Source organism: Protopterus annectens, chromosome 5.part0, assembly GCF_019279795.1.
Source record: "Protopterus annectens isolate FY-2018-M chromosome 5.part0, PAN1.0, whole genome shotgun sequence".
Taxonomy (NCBI): Eukaryota; Metazoa; Chordata; order Ceratodontiformes; family Protopteridae; genus Protopterus; species Protopterus annectens.
Window position 1 is genome coordinate 155,726,479 of NC_056735.1, and position 26,526 is coordinate 155,753,004.

The following is a 26,526-nucleotide window of genomic DNA, read 5'->3' on the forward strand; positions in this document are numbered from 1 at the left end:
CCCCATTGTTTAGACCTGTATGAGCCTTGGGGCTGGGATCTGCCTCTAGGGCATCTGTATCTTCCTCTTTGTGGCCTGTCTGACACTGGAAAGGACCACTTCTTTGTAGGCCAGTGTCTGCTAAATCTTGGAGGCTGTACCTGTAAGAAATCCTTGACTGTTTGCATAGATTTGTTTTTTTCCTCCATTTTCAACACCACCTCTTCTGCTTTAACACCAATCAAGGTATCATGCTGTAATGGAACATCCAATAATTTTGCTTTAACATGATCAGGCAGATTCTGTTCCTTTAACCAAGCATGCCTCCTAATGACAGAACCCGTAACAGCGGCTCTACAGGAGGTTTCCAATGAATCAAAACCACATTGCAAAGTAGGCTTTCCAACTTGTTCAGCTGCATGCAATAAATCCTGCATTTCTTTATTTTCTGCACAATCAGAATTTGACAACATTTTCTGTTTAAGCAGTGAAATAATGTACTGCTGATATTTATATGAAACTGACAATTTAAAGCCCTTACAGCCAAGGTAGCAAAAGTGTAAATCTTTTTCCCCATCTGTCCAGTGCCCTGGAATCTCTGTCAGAGGGGGTAGGGTTTTTTGCAGTGGAAGCCTTGACCCCCTTGGGACCCTGAGAGATAGTTTCTGGGTCAGCAGCAGGGTTTTTAAAAATAAATATGTGGGAGTCTGGAACCCTGTAGTATCTGTCTGGCTTAACAGGAGCTGGAGGTAAGGAGTCAGGAGTCAGACTGGACTCTGAAAAAACATCATCTACAATGTCTAGCACAGGTAGAATAGCCAGGGGCCTGTGCTGAGGCAGTAAAAGAAAATCTCTGAGCCTTTTCTTAGATTCTTAATAATCTTGGCTCTCCCAGTGGAAATGCTCCCTCATGGTATGCAGTGTTTCCCCAAATGAATAATCCTCAGGAGGAGAAGCTGAGGAGATAGATTCTTCAGCATCAGAATCCTCATAAGGAGGAAGAGAGTATTCCTGATCAGAAGAGGAATCAGATGAAATGGAAACCTGATCTGAAGATTCATATTCTACCTCTTGCTTAGTCCTCTTGTCAGGAGGGGGATGAGAACCCCTGATCAAAGTAATCAGGTCTTCAGCCATTTTGAGCATCTGTTTTTAGGCATGGAGGCCTGTCCATGGGGCTGTTGTACTTGTTTCTTTGTCTTTAAAGCTGCTTTAGTCTTTGCCTTTGATGCTGAAGTAGTTTTAACATATAATTGTGTAGGTCTGAAAACGCCCTCAGAAGCCAATGCCTGCTCAGCGGCTCCGGACCCATCTGAGGGAATGGTTTCCGAAAATCCAATACCTTGAGTTTCTGGAGGCCTGGTTGACTCCATGTGGGAGTTATCGGCCTGCAGCTCTAAAGTAGCGGTCGTCAGGGGCTGCGAAAGCGCCTCACTGAGAACCGGCAAACCCGCGAGTGGCCTAGAAGAAGCCTCGTCGTCGGTTTTGGACCTCGGATGCCTGTCCTTCTCTTTTTCTTTGAGTTTTTTGTAAACTCCAGTAGTCGGCTGTTCCGACGGCATTATATAATTAAACCTTCTGCCAAAGTAATGAAAAGCAAAATCGTACCGACACTTAATAGTGCGTTGGTTAAATCTAGCACAAAACCGACAACTAGCAATGTCGTGGTCAGAGCCTAGGCAAGGAATACAGTAAGAATGAAAATCCTTATGGGATATTTGCTTCCCACAAGAAATACAATTATTAACTTTTTCGGACATCGGTCTGGAGCAAGTAAAAAGTTTCCTCAACGGGGTACTTAACTTTTAATGAAGACTTTGGATCTGAAATTCAAATTTGAAAATCTCAGGAGTCAGCCGACTGGCACTTGCGAACTGCTTTTGCTTCGGGCACCACGCGGCAAGAAAGACTGAAGAAAATGGCGTCGGCTGCATCTAATATACCCCTGGCGCACTGACGTCAGGGAGGAGGCGACAGCAACCGACGCCGGACCTACACTTTGGAATTCAGGCCGACTGCAGGTAGCCTGCCAGCAGGATAACCCAATTGTAATGACTGCAACAGTGAAACACAATGAACATTGTATGATCGTGGAACTCATAAACAAAGACATTGGTAACCTCCAAATTCTGGACCCACCCAGTTCGGGTTTGTGAAACGCAGATCATGCCTCCTGAACCTGATCGACTTCTTTGAGGCAGTCACCAAAGCCGTAGATGAGGGTAATGTGGTTCACACAGCTTATCTGGACCTCGCCAAGGCTTTTGACACCATCCCCCATTCTGGAATTATAGCTAAACTCACTAAACTAGGTATATATATCCCTACGTCACAAGATGGGTTGCCAACTGGCTCACTGACAGAACCCACATGGTAATAGTTGCAGACTCCAAATCTGATTTCAAACCAGTGACAAGTGGAGTATCACAGGGGGTTCAGTCCTGGGACCTCTCTTGTTTGGTATCAGAAGTGCAGGCTAACACAGAAGGCCTCTGGTTAATGAAGTTCGCAGATGACTGCAAACTAGGAGCCATAGTAGAGTCCCCAAATGATGTGGATATCCTACAGAAGGGCCTTACTGAGACAGATGACTGGTGTCAGAGCCATGGCCTCAAGCTCATTTCCAAAAAGTGCACTGTCATCCCCTTTGGTAGAAACTCTGTACCCATGAGCTACTACATAGGCAGCAGTCTACTTAACACAGAATGTGTGATAAGAGACCTTGGGACCCACATGGACAGTCGTCCCTCCTTTGATAATCACATTGCCACAGTAGTCAGGAAGTCCTTCTCTGTGGCACACCTCATCACAAAAGGGTTCTCATCCAGGAAAAAAGAGGTCATTGTTCCTCTCTAGTCGACACTCATTAGACCCATTATAGAGTACAACGTCCCTTTTGGAATGTACCTCACAAGACATCTGCAGCAGCTGGAAAGGCCACAGAAGTACCTCACAAACTGTCCTCAAACAGATGCCCTACACTGACCATCTAGAAAAACTCCAGCTTTACTCCGTAGCATACCCCCTAACATATAAAACTATGTCAAACCCAGGGCTGTTGGACATGCTACACCTAAAGAAATCCCAATCCCACTGAGCTACACACTCTAGGGTCCTAAACCTTGGCACCAAAATAAACAGGACATGCTGGAGGGATAGATTCCTTTCCCAGAGACTTCCCATACTCTGGAACAAGCTACCTATCTACGTCAAGCAAAGTTCCTCATTAGCACTCTTCAAGAAAAAACTTGATGAGTGGATGGGAAATAGGAAATACACCAAGGGGATCACTTCTGTAGCTCTGCTTGACAGTGGCACAGGGAAATAACTTTCTTGGGTGGTGTAAGCCAGGGAACCTTGTTGGCTAGGCTTACTTAGGCCCTTGGGCCAATAGCCTTGTACTTACCTATGAACACGGATTTCAGCATATCTGCACATATAGACACAAAGAAATAAATAAAATACACTCAGGCATAAACATATCTATGGGCAATTCAGTGACTAGGTAATTCACTCTTCAGCATGTCTGAGACATGAGAAGAAATGGAAGACTCCGGTGAGCTACAGTATGAACAAAGGAAAGACGTGCAAACTCAGCACAGATGGCACCATGGATAGGAACTTTTATTGTCTATATTACTCCAACCTCACTTGCCTATTTGCATGAAAAATTTCGAGGTCAATAATCTAAAAAAATGATGTATGTATTATGTTCTTATGGTGGTATTGTTTCATCTCCTTTAACCCCCAACTCGAATGTCACTTTGCCTTTAACTGTCCATTCTATGTACATATGTTTTTCAATATTCCTTAACATTTTTGGGAGTGGCATGATGGTGTAGTTGTCCACTGTTTGTTGGCGCTTGGACTATTGATGTTAGTTTATATGTCTCCTTGCTTTGTTCTTGTATTATTCTTCATAAGGGAAAATATTTAAAAACAGATCACTTATATCTATCTAAAACTTTTTCAAAAATGGGTAGGCACGGGGTTTATGGTAAGGAGCATGGATGCCAGAATACAATTTACTACCACATTACACTTTCTGTCCTATATAAAAAATGTGTTTATTACTTGCATCGTCCCTGGTAGGGCTTTTTTCTTAGTATATCCAAGCATATATCTACGTTTTGAATCTAATTATGATGATTAGTGTGAATTCCTGGAATGTAAATGGGAAGAAACTAGTTATGCAACTGATTTTTCAGGATAAATCCAACATCATCTTTCTACAGAAGACCCATATGACAAATGTTCAATGGGATAATATTAAAAAAAAGAAATTGGATTAAACTTGTGATATCAGCAGGGAATAGTCTTGCATCAAAAGGCACTGTAATAATAATTAAAAATTCCTTTCCTGGTGAAGTGCTAAATACTAAATTTGACCCGAATGGTAGATGGTGTTTATTTTCCTGCTCATACCCTCAGGTAAAATCCCCTTTACTTTTCTTAAACCTATATAGCCCTTGTACAAACCAGCACTTATTCTTCTATGAAATACATAATCTACTACTTCAATTTCCAATCATCTTTTCATTATTGGTGGTGACTGGAATGCACTCATGGACCCCTTGAATGACAGTGCAAATAAAAACAGGAAACAGCACTCGCAAGTAACTGCATCTATTCAGGATTTGATAAAGAGCTTCAACTTAGTTGGCCCTTTTTTAATATTTGACCATGACAGAGAGCTAAATAAGTTCACGTTTTATTCGTCTTCGCATAAAGTCTGGTCCAAAATTTATTATTTTTTGGTCTCTGATATCTTTTCAAACAAAATTACAAACTTTGCCCTTGAGGCTAGATGTATATCCGAACACTCGAATGTCTCACTTTGTATTAATCCCACTCACCACCTGAATCGCAACGGTAGTAGTCCCACTTGGTCACTAAACAGTAACATTTTTAAAAAAGAAGATGTTCTGCAGGAAATTAATGATTATCTGAAACAATTTGTTCAGAATCTTGTTTATCCACCATCTCCTTAGATATCCAATGGGCTACGGCCAAAGCGGTCATCAGAGGAATACTCATACAAAAATCATCTTCTTATAAAAAAAAAAAAAAGAGAGAAATTGTGCATTAATAACCTCAACAATGAGCAAAAGATGACTGATGCACAACTACAAAAGGATTTTTCTCCTGAACTGGAAAAGAAATTACATGTGATACAAAAAAAAAAATTACTCATTTCACTTACAAAATCAATCCTTGGTAGAACTCAAACTCCTTCACAGATATTCGGAATGGGCCCAAACCCCCTCCAGAACACTAGCTGGACTCATAAACATCAAAGAGGGACCAAACTATATTAATGAAATAAAATACAAAGGAAAAAACTTATAAAGTAATGAAGATATTGTTAACTCTTTTGTAAATATCTTCACTGAAATCTATAATCCCCAAAACCAGACCCCAAATGAAATGCACAAAAAATTCCTAAATGAGCTATCTGTTCCAAAATTATCCTTCGTGCAAAACACCCTTCTAAACAGCCCCATAATACTGAATGAAATAATGCTAGCTATTAAAAAGCTTAAACCAAATAAAGCGCCAGGTCCTGATGGCTTTACAGGAGAATTTTATAAAACTTTTAGTCGTCACCTTTCTAAAACTCTCCTTGCTATGTATAATTATATCATCTCGAAAGGGATTACTGATAAGTATATGAACAATTCGAAAACAATATTCATCCCAAAACCAAACTCTGACAAGTCCAACCCTCTCTGCTATAGGCCCATCGCCCTTATTAACATTGACATCAAAATCTTATCTACCATTTTTGCTAATAGAATTCAGAAAGTTATAGCTACAGTCATTTCTCCTGAACAGTTGGGATTTATGAAAAAGAGGCAGCTGTGTGACACATTAATGTTGTTTCTAAAAAGCGATAACCACCCGCGTCATGCACTCACCCTTGATGCTACCAAAGCCTTTGATAACTTTGATCTAAACTTCCTTTAACTAACCATGAAATTCTTTAACTTTCCTGATCTGATTATCAACACTATTAAGATGCTTTATAACAATGCCTCTACTTCCCTGTATATAAATAAAACTTTATCACGCCCTATTAAAATTACCAGTGGCACTAGGCAGGGTTGCCCACTCTCACCTTATCTTTTTAATTTATATCTGGAACCTTTCCTTCTCTGGGTTAAACAAAAGACTTATCACCATATCCCAAAAGTCTTCAACACTGATATAAATTATTCTGCATTTGCAGGTGACCTAAACATCTATTTTGAGCTTCCCAACACCGATCTTCATAAAATTCGAAATTCTATTAATCTTTTTGCTGAGGCTGCTAATTATAAATTAAACCCTGCTAAATCATCTATTTTTCCATTAAACCCTGCAAACCATTTAGAATATTACTTCCCCCTGTCTGACATTCCTCTCAAATATACAATTAAATACCTAGGAATAAATTTCACACACCCTCACCAATAACTAATAAAAGCAAACCTATATAGAGTCTGGGATCAGATAAATAATGATCTAACTAGATGGAAAAACATCAATCTTTCTTTGCTATCAAAATCTGCTATGATTAAAATGAATATTTTGCCTAGAATCCTTTTTCATCTTAACTCCATCTTCTTAAACGCTCCAAAAAGTTTTTTCAGAAAAATGGAAACCACAATCTCAAAGTTTTTATGGTTCCCTAAATCAACTAGAATATCATACAGGAGTCTAATTATCCCAAAGAACAAAGGCAGTTTAAGTCTCCCAGATTTTAATTTATATTACGACATCATTAATGCTAGCCGTCTAATTCAAATAGCCTGCTATGACCCCTCTGCTGAAACTTGGTACCCAACCTGGATCAAAATCTGGTGCAACTATATATATTTGTTAAAACTCAATCCATATGCTGTCCCTTTTCTTGCACCTGATGGTGACTACAAGTTCAAGATCTTGCCTACACTAAAGAACAAAATTTGCATCTTTCAAACTCTGATGACCTCCTTAAATTTACACAATACTATTCCCATTCTCCAACCTATTCACCTAAACCCTAACTTAAAAATCAATAATAAAATGATCGATCTACAAACTTCCCTACTGTTAAGAAAACCATAGTGTAGCACTTCTATAACTCTAAAAATGTTGCCGAGGTCAAAGCTTTATTTGGTGCTCCTAACAAATATGATCATATCTTAAGGCAAATTAGCTCACTTATAAAACAAAAATTCTCTAACTATAGAGTGAAGGAGCAAGACATTATAGTATCACAATCTATCATTAAATCACTTTCCCTACGGAACAAAATGATTTTGAATACCTATAAACTTGTGTCAAGCATTAAGTATAATCATTCACTTCTATTTTCCAAATATTGGGACGGTATACAAGGAGAAATTTCTATGGAGTCTAAGTGCGAAGCAATCAATAATACCCTGAATTTAACCCCCTTCAAAAACCTAATTTACACTCAGCTTATGATAAACAACAATCCCTACTATACCCCAGCAGTCTTACTGAAATTCGGACACAATAAAAACCTAACCTGTCCGTTCTGTTCCCTCCCACACGTAGATATACTTCACATCTTTTGGAGCTGTAAGAATATTTACAAACTTTGGTGTTCTCTCAGAACTCAGTTGGAAAAAATGGGATATGAAAAAACCACATTCTCTTGGCAAACTATGATTTTAAATATTATTCCTAAATCTCTTAAGGGTATCCATCGCCACATCTGTGTTACAGCCTGTGCCCTTCTCAAATATTTTATAGCCAAGAACTGGGTCAATCCCTCAACAATAGCTTGGGAAAACTTTACATCAATGGCAATCAAATATATATCTGCACATAAGTTATGCAATAATAACAAAAAGAAAAAAGAATATTTTCAGAATTATTGGTGTAGACTTTTTGACCTAATCCAAACTAAATAATCTTCCAAAATGTGGGTCTCTAACACTACGTTTCAGGAAAACCTCCATCAGTAACATTTCTGACCCTATAACCATTAGACATTGTTACCATCACACGGTAACTTTTGATTTTACAAAATATTTTTTTGTATCATTTTGTTATCCTCTGGCATCCATGGTGTAAATATGTTGTAAATATGGTATAAATAGAAGTACATGGTGTAAATAGTTTTTTATGGTTATACCCTCCTTACCGCTTTTCTTTCTTCTTAAGACAGTCATATATTCTTCCTTCCAAGCCACTTTCCATTTGTATCCCTGGACTTTAACTGTAATAGATTATTGGGGGCCTTTACTGCTTATATTGGTCTCCAAGATGTAAGCTTCCCTGTAAAATAACTGTTGTGTTCTAAATGCATAGTTTTTGCACTACCTGTTACATATATACCTATACTTTACACTACTTCCCGCAATGACTTACAGTTTTTCCTTTGTATGTTTGAAAAGTTTGAAAAATTCAATAAAAATATATTTGAAAAAAAAAATTGATAATGTATCATATCAAAGTGCATACATAAAATGTATGTACAAGATAAACTACAAACAGTATAATATATATAAATATATATGTATAAAAAAAATACAATTATAATAAAAAATAAAAAAAAAACTATTACTAACGAGATATATTCAAATCCCTAATCCTCTTGCTCCATCTAGTGGACAAAGCTTAATAAATCACTTTCTTTTAATTCTTGGTAAAATACCTTGTGGAATGCTTTGTGAAAAAAAAATATAAACAAAAACCAAGTGTTCCAAAATTTTATAAATGTTATAATCTGGCTGCTCTTAATTTCAAAACAAGGCTGAGGGGACAGTGTCATTCATCCCTGGTGGTCTGTTAGCTTCTAAGACCATCTGCCAGTTGTTGTGTCTTTCGGCTTTTTCCCAGTTAGGGGTCGCCACAGCGGAACTCTGGTCTGCTAATGATTGGCAGTAGATTTTTACGTGCCGAGTTGCCGGCCCTGACGCACAACCTTCAATGAAGGTACGCCCATTCATGCATGTCTCCACACAGAAGACGCTCTAGCTGAGAATCGAACAGGACAACGTCTTACTGTGAGGCGACAACGCTACCGCCAATCTGCCAGTAAACTTCTCTATATTCAATTTTTGTTTCCCGTAAACCCCCTCCCCCCAACATCAACTGGAATTTCCTCTAAGACAGAATATAAAAACTTAGTTGACAAATAAGAGTATGTTTAAACAAAGCACTTCTCCGATTATTATTTTGTATATCATAAATGTGCTCATAAATTCTCTTTCTTAGCTTCCTTTCTGACTTTCCAACATAAAATGCATTACATTTGTCACTAATAGCACTATATGCAACTCCACTAGAATCACATGTGCTACAGCTTCTGCTTACAATATATCTGTCCCTACTTTCAACATAAAGAACTTCAGCATTACTAACAAATGGACACTGCGGATATAACCTGCATTTAAATGTACCCAATTTGATCCATTTATTAATATTATTATTTATTCAAATGTACTCCAACAAATCTTTAATATTTTAGCCTTTTCTAAAAATGCATTTCAAAGGCTCATCAAAAAGAGCCTTAAAATCAGATAAACCTAACACTCTCATACTGGGCCACTCTCTGTCTGCATAATGTTCCTGATAACTCCAGCATCTCCATTAAAATCAGTCACAAAAGCATACTCATACCTACTCTCCACCTCTGTCAAATCTTCTAAAGTATCAATATTATTATTATCAGAAATATGAAGTTCAGTATCAAGAATGGGAACAAACCTATCCTTCCTACCACTTAATACATCACAATGAACTTCGTCTATTAAACTTACGGGGTAGCCCCTCTCAATAAACATACCCCTCCGTAATTCACATTCACAATCAAAATCCCGGTCATTATGGACTGTAAATATAGTTTAATACTATCAATTTGGTGTGTACCGCAATCTGCTCACTTAAAAAGAAATGCACACACACACACACACCCACACTGTGTATATGTATGCATATATATATAATATATATATATATATATATATATATATATATATATATATATATATATCTGTATAATGTTGAATATAAAACACTTAAAACAGTGACAAAATAAGTTTGATCATCCACAACAGAAAAAAGTCAATAATATCGAGAGAGGAAAACTATTTCCTCTCCCAATACTATAACTACCCCCCATACCACTAGCCTCAAATTTGGCTGAATAGTGGCAGTGTTACAGGAAGGTTTTAATTACATCAAGGTGTGGGGTTAGAGGTGGCACCACCTTAGTAATAGGTGCTAACCATAACACTGCCCCTACCTCCCACCCTAACCCTACACCTTAATGTCATTAAAACCTTCCCGTAACACTGCCACAACACAAGACAGACTCAAACAACACATCTATCCTCAACCTAACCCTTACCCTAAAATACACAAACACATAACACTCATCCTTCACTTATCTCTGACCCTAACACTAACTAATGCGCACACACACACACACACATACACACTCACTCTCACTGCCCCAACCGCACTTCCCTGTATCGACATTCCATACCATTGACTTACCCACCGTTCGTCCATCTGTACCCCTGACTTTAAATCACACCCTTACATTTGTCGAACAAACATACGTAGGAGCTCTCGGATTATGTAGCCCAGGTGGGTATGACCCTAGCCCTGAGCAGCATCCTACCATAACCCAGAATGATACCACAGTACAGGCAGAAAATGATTTGACTTCAACAACTGGCTAAGTTTCTGGTGTCACTGTAAGGGAATCCAATATCTGTCTGTCTGGGATGACATGACTGACAGACCTCGATGCTTTGCCAGAGATGGCCTGCATCTGTCACCCCTGGGCTACTGGATACTGGCCAAGGTTCTTGCCACCCCTATAGTGCCTTTTTAGGCGGTGTTCCAAAGATCAAATTACCACCATAACGGCTACAAACAAATGCAATCTAAGGGTCATGCTACTCAACGCTAGAAGTCTAAATCTCAAAATGTACTCGCTCAAAGTTCTGCTTAAAATGGGGAACACCGACATTTGTGCTGTAATAGAGACCTTGTTCAATGCAGCAGAAAGAACCCCTGCACTACCAAGCTACAACTCATTCCACACCTTTCGGCTCCAGAACTTGGACCGAAGCTCCAAAGGTGGTAGTGTTTTCATATTCATAAAGGATATGCACACCTCCAGACTGGTAGCCCAATATAACGTATCTGAGACATTTCAGGTGCAGCTAACATTGGGTAAGACAGCGACTCAGGTCGTAGCCTGCTAAACGTCCCCAACCATGTCCCAAGACTCACACTACACATTCCTAAGTACCCCGGAGAATACTAGGGTCCAACCTAACACTCTCATACTGGGCGACTTCAACTACCCCTCCATTAACTGGGAAAACTACTCATGTACCAATACACTTGCCCAAAGTTTCCTGGAATTCATTCATTCCAATGCCCTGGACCAGATCATTCATACCCCCACTAGAGATAGCAACATCCTTGATCTGGTCATTACTAACATGGGTGATCATTGCTCTAGATCAATAGTCGACTCCTCCCTGGTTAGATTCGACCACAAACTAATCACCTTGGAAATTCACATCCATCCAACCCCCACCTCTGCAAAGGTAACCACCATGAAAAACTTCTCCAAACTAACTTTGGGCTCCTAAAAACAGAGGTGGCTAACTTTACGGCACCCATGCAAATAGAGAATAGTTGCATGACCGCCGAATCATACACCACTGCACTGTACGAACACGTACACAAATGCATGAATCTCGCCATACCAAACAGAACCAAGACGCTCTCCTCCAAAAAAAGGAAGCCAATATGTGGTCCCCTGCCATAAACAAACTCTACAACAGAAGGAGGAAACTGATGCAGAATAAGGTGAAGTCCCAAGACTGGAAAAACTCCCTTATCAGCCTCAACAAAAAGTTGAGATCCCTCATCAAATCCTCTAAAGCTAGCTATGAAAACAGAATTGCAGCAGATAGTAAAGACAACCACAAGGCCTTCTACAGTTATGTAAAGAACTCTCCACAGAAATACCCAGATTTGCTCTGCGCTACTGCTGCACAGGTTAAAACAGCACTGTCCAAGGTTCCACATGAGCTACAGAGTGAATTGGCACCTCACCTGTGTCCTCTTTAATCACAGCTTCAGCTCAGGCTTTGTCCCTACCGAATGGTGCACTGCTACAGTCATCCCTTTTCACAAAGGAGGAGCGACTACAGACCCTGGGAACTACCGCCCTATTAGCCTGATGAGTCTGATATGCAAAGCTATGGAACGCATCATCATGGACCTAATAAACAAGGATATAGGGAATTTCCAAACTCTGGATCCTACACAGTTTGGTTTTTTGAAGGGTAGATAATGCCTGGTCAACTTGGTCGACTTCTCTGAGTCAGTCACTAGAGCTGTGGATGAAGGCAAGGTCGTTCATACAGCCTACCTTGATCTGGCCAAGACCTTTGATACCATTCCCCACTCAGGAATCATGGAAAAACTCACTAAGCTAGGCATCAACCCCTATATCACTAGGTGGGTTGCAAACTGGCTCACAGATAGAACCCACAGTGTGAAAGTAGCTGACTACATGTGACTGGTTGGCAGTCTAACTTGGAGAGTCTCACAGGGTTCAGTCCTGGGTCCTCTCCGGTTTGGTATCGACTTCTTTGAAGTCCAGGCCAACACGAAGAGACACTGGCTGACAAAGTTCACAGACGATTGCAAGTTGGGAGCCATTAACTCCCCAAGTGATGTTGACATCCTACAGAAAGGCCTCACTGAGACCAACGACTGGTGTCAGAACCATGGCCTTAAGCTCAATGCCAAAAAATGTGTCATCATCCCCTTTGGGAAAAACCCAGTTCCCTTGAATTACCACATCGATGGTAATCCACTGAACAAAGTAGGCGTTATAATAGATCTGGGAACACAGGTTGACAGCAACCTCTCTTTTGATCACCACATTGCCACTGTGGTCACATAGTCCTTCTATGTGGCACATCTCATTACTAAGGGTTTTGTATTAAGGAAGAAAGAGGTCAGTGGCTCCCTCTACTCTTCCCTCATTAGGCCAATCATTGAGTACAATGCCCTACTTGGCATGTACCTCACTAGACACCTGCAACAACTGGAGAGGCCACAAAAGTACCTCACAAAGAGGATCCTAGGCCTTAAACACTTGTCCTATATGGACAGATTCAAGAAACTCCAACTATTCTCTGTCTCATATCGCCAACTTAGAGCCAATCTCTGCTTCACTTACAAAGCAATGTCTGATCCAGCTCTGTTAGAAATGCTACATCTAAAGAAATCCCAATCCCTCCGCACCACATATTCCAGAGACCTCAACTTCATTACCATAATCAACAGAACATGTTGGAGGGACATGTTCTTAACCCAGAGACTGCCCATGCTATGGAATGGACTTCACATACATGTCAAGCAGAGTACCTCACTGGCCCTCTTCAAGAGAAATTTTGATGAGTGGATGGGAAATAGAAAATTCACCCCGGGGATCACTCCAGTGGGTCTACTCAACAGAGGCACTGGGAAGTAAGGTCGGGTGGCACGATGCCAGGTTACTCCTATGGGCTAGGCTTGTAGAGGCTCCAGGGCCATTAGCCTAGTACACACCTATAAACCTATTCAATCAAATGGAAGGGAACCATATCAATATATTTGCAAATACCTACATATATAGTTACATATAGGGAACAGGCTATCCAGTGTCAGCTTATTAAGCTACAGCTCACCTAACTGACTGACTGTACATATGAATCCATGAATGACTGCTGGCATGACAGGCTAGCCAACCATCACTACAATATGATGTGTGCAAATAGTAACTACATGAATATATGTACCTGTAAGAACAAATCATGAAATTTGGATAGACAAAAGCAATACCAATGGGAATAAGAATGGTAGTGGTTTGACTGGGCCTCTGAGAGACTAGCTATCATTGTGTGGTGCAGATGTCTGCAACAACAGTGCAGTTACAAGTCAAGCTCTGCATTTTTTTACATGATATAGAAGTTTATTTGCATGAGAACTGGCTGAGATCAGGAAATGTAAATATAAGAGGGGTCATTGGTGGCAAAAAAAGGGGGTGATGTTTGGAAGACAGTTGGAGAAAGTAGAGCTGCTGTGGTAGGAAGCTGACTGCGAAAAGCTTGTTGGGTGTGAGAGGGTTAGAGTACTGTGGAGCCAAGTCCATACTAGAGGCCCCCAAGATGAAGCTTGCTATGAGAATTCAGAATGTAAACACTGGCTGTGTAATGAAGCATCTTAACACTGCAGGAACACTGCTGCATTCTCATTCTCATTCATATCATCACTTTAAAGTGACAATAATTCCACCCCTAAAGAACAGAAGCAGGCATACCATTCTTTTACAACTGACTAACTCATTAGTCTCAGCAACCGCCTTGGGGAAGACAGGGGCATTTTTTTTGTAAACTGCAACTTATAGTTCTCAGCTGAAGCATTCACAGTAATTACTGGTGCATTCATAGCACTGAAATGAGTAGTCCGACAGCTTATCATATAACAGCTAACTAATCATGCAAACAAGACATATATGACTGCATGCAAAGCAACTTACTGCTTTTTTGCCTCTTCAAATTTATGCAGTATTTTCCTCAGGCCACCTGATTTAAAACCTTGACAATGTGCAGCTGGTGCACCTATTGTCACAATGTCATATGTCTGATCTAAAAAATAAAAAAGACATCACATGAAGTTGTAGAAAAAGATTAAGACTGTTGAGACCAAATGATAAATGAGTAAACAATAAAACGTACCTGTTCCACAGTCATCCTGCACCCTCATTCTCTGTATATGCAGATTTGTGGGAACAAACTCTAACTTCTTATCGGCTTTCATGCTGCTAGCTTTAAATGATGGTCCTGAAGGCATAAATTAGACATGTAATATTAGAACATAAAAACTGAAATTAAAATTCAATCATTTTTTTCAGCAAAATGATGAAAAACAAGTCTTTAGAAACTTTTAGTGCAAGCACCACAAATATGTATTTCCAAAAAGGACACAAACCTTTCTTATTTTAATGAAGCCCATGATCCAAATGATGATAATGATCATAAAATACAGTAAAGTAACCATAACAGCAGGTGTTTGAATACGTCACTATTGCAGTAACCAAGTTATATGAGAGGTATATTGCCAAGGATATCACACATCCAGCCAGCATACTAAAGCTTATGGCCACCTTCCTTGTGCACCACACACCCGCTTAAGCATGAGAGCTTGCTGGTATAAACTGAATGTACAAGTGCCAAATTTCAGAGCTTCCTTGTTTCAGAAAGAGATACTGCAGCCAAAAGACACATTGTATCCCAAAATGTCAAATAATATCCATTTATATTATGTCAAAAAACTGATGATAATGATGACTGGGATCCCACACCATCCAGGGGTAACCACAAAGGAAAAAGGGGGAAGGAGGTGGGGAGGATGTAAGTACTGCAACAGTGACTTATTTCAACATCATATGTGATGGAACATAAGCTACACAACTGCGTTCATAATTAGATCACTATTACAGTAGCAGAAAGTTACACTAGATTATAAACAAAACTTGGAAAGAAAGGTTGGAGAAAACAGGAAGACAGTCCTGAAGACCCTGAAGAATACATCTATAAATTCCTGTGTCCTGGCTCTGAAAAATGAGTTAGTTTTACTGTGCTTAGTGAAAGTGTGAACAAAGCACTGAGTTGCTGCCTCTAGAATAGTTCTTAACAGCTCATTTAAATTTTCCACAAATATAGGGAGACTCGTAGAACCAATCCTCCCATTATGTCTAAAGTTATTTCTGAACTGTCTACTGTGATGGTGATAAACAGATCTAGCAGTGGGAACTCCCCTCGTGGACAATTTCCCGGAAGATCTCTAAGTGTGACATCCATTTGTGTAGGCCTGTCCTGGATTTGTTCAGGGAGTCTGCAAACTTGTTCCACAGTGATGGACTGTAGGCTGCCTGAAGAAAGAGAATTATTTGAATTTTCAGCAACCAGGGGATCACGGTTAGCCTGCAGAGTGGGTAGGACCTGCTTTCTTTCTATTTATGTACCACTTCACTGTAATGTTGTCTGTTACTAGTAACAGAAGAGTAGCTAGGGTGGGCGATGAGAGAAGCCCTTCCAGGCACAAGTTGTTGGACTGTGTAATCGTCTGATGCTAATTGGTCAGTAGTGAAGTATCTGCATTCATTTCTCTTTAATCATTACTGAATACTAGTAAAGAAATTAATTCTAATACTTATTCTGTGGTCAAGACTGAAGCTCTTGCTTTAGCACTTTGGATATGGTCTAAGTTGTAGCTAGCAGTTTGCTACATTTTTTAAAAGAAATACTTTTGTTCCTCCCCACTTAACATATGAGTGTAGAAGACCTGGAGCTCATCATTAGGAGAGAGGTAAGAAGTTCCAGGATTGGAGAATGGACCTTTACTTTTTTTTCTTTCTTTTTTGATTACTAACTGGTCCTGGAGTCCACAGCTGGTTCAATGCTTTTATCAACGTTATCACTTCTTTGAGGTTTGCACATTTTTTTTCTAGAAATAAGTACCCCAAACACCTTGAAATCTGATCTGTTTTGAAATTGCCCCATGAAAGAGAGCCCAAGGTGTTTATGATGCCTGACTGACTTGAGATGAGGGCAGAAAGATGGAGATTATCAGTTGAACCTTGTTGGCACACCAAACAGTTTGCCTTCTGATTAAATTCAAGTCTGGAACAGGAATCAATAGGAGCTGTTGGTGCAGGAACCAAAGAGATTTGAAGAAATACTGAATCTTCCTCATTTGAAGTCTAACTAGGGAAACCAGGAGGACAGCTGATGCAATGTAAATTAGAATTCTGAAAAAATCTCTTGCTGTGGAAATGGAAAAGTGTGCCATATCTGAGAACTGGAGGCAGTAAAATGAAACTTCCTCTCTCGAGAGATAAGCTACCATGACTGAGGTACCCGGAAGACATCCTAGAAAGACTAACCTTTGGGATGTAATTAGGGAATATTTATTGAGGTTGAACCTGAAACCCACATTGTGAAAAAAAAAAAAAAATAACAGACAAAAGGAAAGGATGTTCAGGTGTCTGCTAAGCTGAGGCAATTATCTAGGTATGAATAAATGTAGATTTCCCAAAGTCTGCAAAGCAATGAGTAGAGCCAGGCATTTTGTAAATAAACTTTGAGCGATACATGTAAACTGGAAATGCCACCCCAACAGAGACTTTTAAATAAAGTATGTAGTCTTTGTGAACTGGGATGTAGTGATATGTATTCTCAAGGTCTACGGTGACCAAGCAAGAGCTGCGTGGAAGATGAGGATGAAAAAAAGGGATTCTACAGTTAACATTTTGAACTTTGGCACAATTAAGGAGGTAAAGTTCCAAAATTGTTGTCCAAGTGAATTCCCTTCTACAGTGCAAGATAAATCCTTAAATAAAATCCCCTTCCTTGTTGGGAAGGTGGGGGAACAGGTTATATTACCCTTTGTGAAAGCATAGCTGATATTTCAGGGAATGAATGAGTCTGAATTTTTGGTAGGACAGGGATTCCAGATCATAGAGGAAGGAAAGCCCACTGCAACTTGAAGCCTCTCTGAATTTTTCTCATAGTTAGGAATCTATTACTTGCTTCCAGTTATGCAGGGAATAAGAAAGACTGCCTGGTAGTTTGCTAGGATGACCAAGGTTAGGAGGGGAGAAGACGAAAGGGGTCTACAGGTAGTCATTCTTTTCTCTTATACTGGAAAGACACTTGGAGTCCATTCCCTTTTTGTTTGGAGTCCCCTTGCCACTTCTTTTTGCACTGCTGTCTAGCTGACTTCTACTGACTTGTTTTGAAAGGTCTCTTAAAAAAAGGACCAGGGCTTGAAGAATAGTTACACTGGCACTTTGGGACCAGTGAAAGAAACATCTGTTTCATCTTCCTGCATTAACTTAACATTTTCCTTTGATCTTTTGAGGACCTCCACAGATGAAATCACAAAGATATTTTTTTTTTCCTAAGGGGACAATCAATATCCATGACTTAATGTCCTCAGACAAATTTGGAGTCTCATCTAGATATGTCTGTGTATCACAGAACCTGTAGCATCAGTTCTTGGGACAACATCCACTGCACTGTAAGTATATTTTATTGAATGCACTGTAACCTGAGAAACAGAAGATACTAAGTTTGGCAAAGTTTTAATGTCTGAAGCAGATAGGTTACAAATGGACTGCTGCATATCTGACTATAAAGAAAGCAGATACTTCACCATATGGGTCTAGCAGCTGATTACCCCGAAAGCCAAAGTGGAGGAAGCATACACATTCTTCTCAAACCTGTCAAATGCCCTACCATCCTTCTCATTAAGTACAATATTAGAAGAGGTGAAAGGCTTGGACCCACTATCCTTGTCTATAAAGAATCGCAGCAGGGTCATATAAGGGAATCGTAAAGTGAAATGTATTGGATTCTAGTACTTTATACAGACTATCAGGCTTCTTAGGTGCAAGAGGCTGTGAATCTGGAGAAGAACAAGCTGAATTAAAAGCATCCTTCAAGGCTCCTAATACAGGAAGAATGGCTATAAGTTGGAGAAATCCAAATTTAAAAGGTCATTTATATGTTTTCTGGGTCTCGGGTATCTCTCTCTCCTCTTATTTGAAGAATTTCCTCATTTTGCAAACTGTATCAGAGAAAGACATTTCTTCATTAGGTGATTCAAAGGATATAGTCTCCTCTGATTCAGACTCATAAGGGATAGGTGAAGATAGTTGTGAGGCATAATCCAGACCTTTTCCCAGAGAGCAGCTCCTTTTCAAAGAGGGAACCTCTCTCTTAGAATGGGAAGACACACAGTTCGAAGACTGGAGGTCTGCAGAGCCCTGAAAAGATCTTGGGCAAAGTTACAAAAGTCATGTTGTGAGCCCCTCAAAATAGGAGATCAAGGGAGGAGAGGCATATGCTTAATTACTGGGGTGTGTTTCTTGGAGGTCTCAAGTATAACAATCATGACCATAATATCATGCATCTGGTGCAAAGGTTTAAGGCTGTGATTTGCATTTCCTGTGGTAGTGACCTTGAACAAGCCCCTTAACCAATTAGTGCTTGGCAGGTAACTGGGAATTTTGGCTGGGCTCCTTAATAGACTTGTGGACAGCAAGCTTAATAATAACCTATGAATATGCTCTGCAGTCTTTGGGATCTCTGTGAGGAATCCTGCAAAATCTTCCCTTAACAAAACCTGAAGCACACGATCAAGTCCTTCAGTCAAAATGAAGAAGGGATCTCCCATTTTGGCTTGTGCCTGAAATCTGGTATGACCAGATGAGCGAATACCTTGGGCCACAGTGGTTCCGCTCAGAGCTTCACCAGAGGGACCAGGAAGATTGGACTGATGGTGTGACAGCTCTAAAACTATCACAGTGGTACAGCCCATCCTAGATCATGAAAAGTGACAAGACAACTGCATCTTTTTCTAAAACCTCTTTTGAAAGTTTTCTCTCTCTTAACAACTGAAGGGTGATATCCAAGGGTGAGGAATTGGTAGCTATAGACACTCGAACCAAAACATTCAAATGTCAGTTCTCAAAAAATAATCTAATACTATTAAACTTGCTATGAATCATTTTGGGAGTAAATGACAAGCAAATGTCACAACAGCAGGCATGACTTTAATCAAGGCAGAAAGCACAGGCTGCATGGGAGTCCTTATACAGTACCTGCTTACCACATTTAAATTTCCCCTTTCTGACAGCCAAAAAAAAGAAGTTATGTCTTACCATAACGTTCCATCTGAGTTGTTGATCTTCTTCCATTCATCACTGATGGAGTACAGTTCCGAACCCTCGGAACAGAGTAGGCCAAATACCAAGTTAGCGTACACCAAAGTCTTGAGCCACGCTACTACCCACAATGCCCTTCGTCCCATACCTCAGATCGAGTTTGCAGAACATATAGTAGAAACGTATATTAGAAACAGAAATAAAGGCAGTGGCCATCTCTGTACAAAAACCCTAACACACCAAAATGACCCGAAGATCCGCCAGGAGCCTTTGGCGGGGGAAGGTGGGAGGGTGTGATGAATGGAAGATCATCAACAACTCAGATGGAATGTTATGGTAAGACATACCTTCTTTATCTGAAGTTGTTAATCTTCTTCCATTCCTCACTGATGGGACCGAGTCCCTAGCTACTACAGAATCTGGGTGGCCCTCATGGAAGAACATTCCAGAGTACCTTAGAGCCAAAGGCAGCTCTTCCCCTGGAGATCAGATCCAATTTGTAATGCTTGATAAAGGTATGGGGTTTAGCCCAAGTGGCGGCTGCACAAATATCATCCATGGAAGCCCTAACATGAAAGGCGACAGAAGCGGCCACAGCACTAGTGGAATGAGGTTTAATGCAGACAGGAGCTGATTCCTCCTCCAGAGAATAAACAAAGGAGATGCAATCCCTAAGCCATTTAGACAAGGTAACCTTAGACACTGCCGATCCCATTCTAGAGCCCGCAAAGGCAACAAAAAGCTGATCTGACTTACAAAATGACTTTGTCCTGCCCAAATAAAAACGTAACTGTCTGTGGACATCCAAGGAATGGAGACAGTATTCCCCTTTGGTGGTATAATTAGGGAAAAACGCTAGCAACTCAATGGACTGATTAATAGAGAATTCCGAAACCACCTTGGGTAAGAAAGTGGGATTAGTGCGAAGTGATACTCTGTCCTTATGGAAAATCAAATAAGGACTCAATGCATAATGCTCTGATACACATCTGGATGAAGTAACCGCCACCAGAAACAAAGTCTTCCAGGACAGAAATTTCACATCACAGGTTGCAGCCAGCTCGAAGGGAGGTAGAGCCAAAGTTTGAAGCACCCTAGACAGATTCCATGATCCCACAGGCTGTCTAATGGGAGGTCTAGAATGAAAAACCCCTTCAAGAAGGTCTTACACAGATGAGATAATATAACAGGAATTCCATCTGAACCATCATGGAAATTGGAGATGGCAGCTAGATAAACCCGAATCGTGGCTGCAGGAGCCCCGTTAAGGAAAAGATCGGTCAGGTATTGAAGAACTGTAGCTACAGGAACAGAGACAGGATCCAGACACAGCTCTTGTGCCCACAAGGAAAAGCATTTCCACTTGTCTTTATAAAGTTTTCTGGTAGAAGGTTTATGGGAGGCCAAAATAATATTTCATACCAGAGAAGAGAGTGATTCAAGCCTGGCTACCAACAAAGTGGAGCAGCCAAGCTGTCAGTCTGAGCGTGGTCAGATATGGAGATGACAACCCTTGGGGGTGAGAAATGAGATCCTGATGAAGTCCAGGATCCAAGGAGGTCGGAGCAGGTGTGGCTGAAGGAAGTGGAACCAAACCTGTCGAGCCCAGAATGGAGCAATGAGAATCATTCTGCTTCTCAACCAAGTAGCTTTCCTTAAGACCAAGGGTATCAAGGGGATGGGAGGATAAATGTACAGGAGAACCGCGGGCCAATTGTGAGTCAGAGCATCTCTCGGGGACTCCCTGTGCGGAGGAAAGAGGGCAAAGTAGCTGCTGTACTTCGTATTGGAGGGGGAGGCAAACAGATCGCAGCAAGGCCGTCCCCAGCGGCTGAAAATTTCCTCCGCCACTCTCGGGTTGAGAGACCACTCATGAGGAAGCAGGATGCATCTGTTTAGCCTGTCCGCAATCACGTTGGAACTCCCCGGGATGTGTGTAGCAATCAGGAAACGGTTGGAAGCTATCGCCCACTGCCAAATTCTCATAGCTTCGCGGCAAAGGGGGTAAGATCTGGTCCCTCCCTGTTTGTTGATGTACCAGACCACAAACATGTTGTTGGAGTGGATAACAATCGGTCCGACAGGAAGAGGAGGATGGAGAGCTTGTAACACCAGTAACACAGCTCTGAGCTCTAGAATGTTGATATGAAAGTCGACTTCTAGAGGAGACCACGTGCTTTGAACAGATTTTCCCTGAAAGTGGCCCCCCTACCCTATCAAGAAAGCATCCGTAGTCACCGTGGCATTGGGCTGAAGAGGTTGACAGGGATGCCACCAAAGACTTTCTTCCATTCTCATCCACCAGAGGAGTTCCTGTTTGCAGAGATCGGTGATGAGGATTAGTGCGTTCAAGGGATGATGATTGTGTATCCATTGAGTTTGAAGAAGCCACTGTAACAGGCGCATATGGAGTCTGGCCAACAGAACAATGGGAATGGCTGCAACCCAGAGTCTGCAGAACTTCCCTTGCAGACACTTTCCTGCAGTCGAGTATCACTTGCACTTGTGTTCTCAGTCTTAAGAGCCTGTGATGAGAAAGAGATATTAGGCCGAGCTGAGTGCTGAACATAGCCCCTATGAATTCCAGTTGTTGTGAGGGCTCAAGGTTTAATTTTTCCCAATTGACAGTAATACCCAGAGACTCCACCAGAGACAGAGTGTAGCAAAGGGCCCTTGTCAGTAGACGCTCAGTGGGGGCGGAGAGGAGCCAATCGTCTAAATAAGGAAACACCTGGAATCTGTGAAGTCTCAAGTGAGCTGTCACCACTGCTAGACATTTCGTGAACACTCTTGGGGCCATTGAGAGACCGAGAGGCGGGGCTCTGAATTGAAAATGACTGGCTCCCAGCCGGAAGCGCAGAAGTCTCCTGGAGTGTTTGTACATTCTGATGTAGTAATACGCATCCCGGAGATCTAGAGAGCACATCCACACACCCTCCCGAAGGCGTGGAAGGATGGAGTGAATAGTGACCATGCGGAACTTGGTCTGTAAGACTGACTCGTTCAAACGACTGAGATCCAGGATGGGCCTCTAGTCCCCCATCTTTTTTGGCACCCAAAAGAGTCTGGAGTAGAACCCTAATCCGCATTGATCTGGGGAGACCTTTTGGATGACTCACTTTAGAAGAAGCTTCTTGATTTCAGAAGCTGCTTCCTCCCTTTGACTGGGTGGTACGCTGGGAAGGGAGAATTGAGGTCTTGGAAAGGATTTGAGGGGATGTGATAGCCTCTAGTGATAATTCTCTGCACTCATAGATCATCGGTAATGGAGGCCCAGGCTGTTTGTTGCAGAGAGAAACGTGCCCCAACTGCTTCCAGAGGAAAGCAATCGGGCAACGCTTCAGGAGCGCTGATAGGGTCTACCGGAGAAAGAATCTCTGGAGCCCTGATTCCGGTAACCCCCACCGTCTGACCCCCCCTCTGCCTCTGGAGGAGTCCTCGCCACGTGCGTCACGAAAGAAACCTTGTGACTTCTTGTGCCACAACTTTCCACTCCTCTGGTTCCTGGAGAAGGAACACTGAGGTTTGGAGAAGCGCAGGCTCACAGAAGACAAGGTCTTTCCATCCTGCTCGCATCTGGCCAAAGTATCCTTGACCTTAGAACCAAAGAGCGCGGAGGGCTCAATAGGGGCATTCAAAAAGGAAGACTTGAAGGAATCCGGTAGGACAGAAATGCGCATCCAGTCCTGACTTCAGACAACCACGCCAGCACCTGCTGCTCCTTCGGTTGTGTGGGAGAGCAACCTCATGGAGGAATTCAAAATCGCTTCAAGGGTGGCAAGTTGGGAAACCACTTTGTCACGTGCTCCATCTGACACTTGACCCGCGAGGCTACGAGGGAGTTTGGAAATAAGGTCTCTCTGGAGTCCCGTAAAGTGTGCCAGTAAATTCAGCGAACGCATGGCAAAGGTTGCTGCAGCAAAAACTCTCTTCCCTAACCTGTCCACCGCCCGGGACTTCCTGTTGGGTGGACGAACAGCAGGACTCTCTTTGGCCAGGTCCTTTTTTGTGGCCGCCACCACCACCACAGCGTCTACTGGCAAGCCTTTCGACCAATGGGGTTGATCCTCTGGAGGAGAAAGTGTACCTTATCTGATCTCCTGGGGATAGCTTCTACTGAATCCGGACTCTTCCACGCTTGCTGCATGATGAATTTGACCAACTCATCTGCAGGAGGGGTCACCCAGGAAGTAGTGGGCTGGAACGGAAAGCTTGTAGGAATACGGATTCCTCTGGAGAAGGGGGTGGAAGATTTCCAGTCACCCCGCTGACTCAAAATCTCCAAGATATCCCCAAAGGAAACATGGTCAGGGGGTGATCTAGGGGGAACCTGCCCCATCATCGTAATCCGTATCCTCAGTAATGGACTCTTCAGGCGAGTCCATGTGTTTTCTTTTGCACACCCTCTTCAGAGGGGGCTCTGCGGTGGGGATGCCCAAAGAGCCCACTGAAAGGGGGGTGCTTTGGATTAGTGGTCCCCTAAGGGGTGGCGATGGCTGAGTTGGGGGGGGCAAAGGCGGAGCTGAAGGAGAGGAACTGCTGGCCACCAGCACCCATTCCATAATCCAGAAGGCGGGCCCACCCGAAGAGGGAGGGAAGCCCGGAACCAAAAAGGACTGAATCGGAACCGGGGTCACACCTCACTCCGAATGGCCCACCTCTGAGACTGGAGTTTGAGAAGGGTTTGGTGCGGATATACCTCTTGGATCCGACACGGGAATCAAAAAGACCGTCGGTGCCGGGGCCGGAACCGACTATTCCACCCCCGAAGCAAGGGGTTGAGTAAGGTAGGATGCTGTTGGAACTGACACCCACCAGGACTTAGATGCTTCAGGCATCATAGTAGTTGGTGCTGAAGGAAGGGGTCCCGTTGAAAGCAACGGACAAGGGGGCCTTGGAACCGAAGGATCCCCAGCAGGAGAATATGAAGGAGTCGAAGCAGGAAAAATCCCAACACCCAGAGCAGAACAGGGTCTGGAGATTCCTCTTGCAGTCAGTACCTGATCCACGAGATGAGCAATGTCTATTTCGGACACACTCCTGGCAGACCTAACCGATATCCCGGAAGGGGATTCAGGCCAGTCCAGAAAGGGAATGTAGTTTTGTCCGGCAAACGGATCCACAGAAGATGAATACCTGGTCCGTGGTAAGGAACTCAACAGAGCTGAGGATTCTGATTTGAATTATGTAAATGGTAAGATCGGCACCGAGAGGGGACTTGGAGCTGAAGTCACAATCTGGGTAGTAATCAAAATCGGATCCAAGGTGATCGGAGCCGGTGTCTGTAAAGGTGCGGTCGGTGCCGAGGTGTCCAGAACCAGACTGGTCGGAACCGAAGTAATCAGCAGTTCAGTAGTCGTCGGTGCCAAGCCCAGAACCGACAATTCAGACTTCCCAGAAACTGTGCTCGGAGCTGAAACCGAGGCAGCGAGCCGATGTTTGGAGGAAGACCTACAGGCCTTAGAGCAATGATTCTTGCCCCTGTCACTGGCCAGTGAAGAGGGGTCTGAGCAGGGATGTTTCTTGCCCTTGACTGGAGGGGTTGAGACTGCCACAGAAGTAGCCTCCAAGTCAAAAAACAAAAAAGAAGCGGAAAGCTCTCCAACAAGCACCAACTAAAACCACAAGGAGGGCAAAAAGAGCTAGGAGAGTGAAACGAATCATCAGGCCAAAAGACTTTATTAATGAACAACCATAACAACTCTATCACTCTATGATAAGAATTTTTATGGTTGTTCATTAATAAAGTCTTTTGGCCTGATGATTCGTTTCACTCTCCTAGCTCTTTTTGCCCTCCTTGTGGTTTTAGCCTCCAAGTCAAAACTACTTAGCTGGAGAGCTCGATTAAAACACTGCTATATGGCTACGCAGCAAACGAGATCGGAGGTATGGGATGAAGGGCATTGTGGGTAGTAGCGTGGCTCAAGAGTTTGGTGTACGTTAGCTTGGTATTTGGCCAACTCGGTCCCGAGGGTTCAGAACCATACCCCATCAGTGAGGAATGGAAGAAGATTAACAACTTCAGATCTATACTTTTTACATAAAATAAATAAATAAGAAATGGAGAGCTCATCTGCCCACAAAATGTTAGTCACCAGCCTACCACTGACACAGAGCATCAGCTGCAGTCCTAAAATTTGTCACGTGTATGTCTTATTTATAAAAGCAAACCTTTGTGCTTAAGCAGGCATATGGTGCATGAGGAATGTGCCCAAAAGCTATATTATACAAGCCGGATGTCTAATATCCTTAGTACACACAAAGGCATCTCTTCAGAGCTCAGAATGCCCTTCTCTGTCTCTATGTGATAGGGGATTGGCTAAACCTTGCCCATCAGGGGAAGTCTAACCACTGTCACAGAAAGTCAAATTATTCAGGCTTTTAGTGCTAAGCAGAATGAACCAAGAAGGACCAGAAATAAGAAGTTATGTACCTACCATAACGTTCCATGTTAATTGTCTTCTTCTCGCCTTCTTTCTTGCTGGATGGGTTCGGAGCCGATCCTCGGCTCCGACTCGGCCAATACTAAAGCTCGAGAGCTAATTCCACCGGCTCGAGGCTCCCCAATATCCCACAATGCTAGGCGGTAACTACTCAGATCTCGTTTGATAGCTAAACCAAGCAGTTCTGGTCTCCACAGAATGGAGAAGAGAGAAAAGGAACCCACCTCTATATAAACCTGTATGTAAGCTATCACAAACATAAAAAGGGAGAATAGAGGTGGTAGAACATGTGGGAAGGAAAATCCCAATGGAAGATCCCAAAATTCCTATCGGTCTGTCCAGGCTAGGGGG

At 42.2% G+C, this 26,526-nt stretch overlaps 1 protein-coding gene across 7 annotated transcripts in view; it reads right to left on the bottom strand.

Annotated features, from left to right (window-relative positions):
• The window catches only part of INPP4A (inositol polyphosphate-4-phosphatase type I A), a 1,931,511-nt gene that overhangs the window by 1,481,477 nt on the left and 423,508 nt on the right, over positions 1–26,526 (bottom strand). For all 7 annotated transcript variants that reach the window (XM_044072185.1, XM_044072184.1, XM_044072183.1 and 4 more), the window contains exons 7-8: positions 14,739–14,843; positions 14,540–14,648 (exon numbers count right to left, since the gene is read on the bottom strand). In XM_044072185.1, the coding sequence (XP_043928120.1) occupies positions 14,540–14,648; positions 14,739–14,843 (214 nt within the window). The remainder of the gene's footprint in view (positions 1–14,539; positions 14,649–14,738; positions 14,844–26,526) is intronic.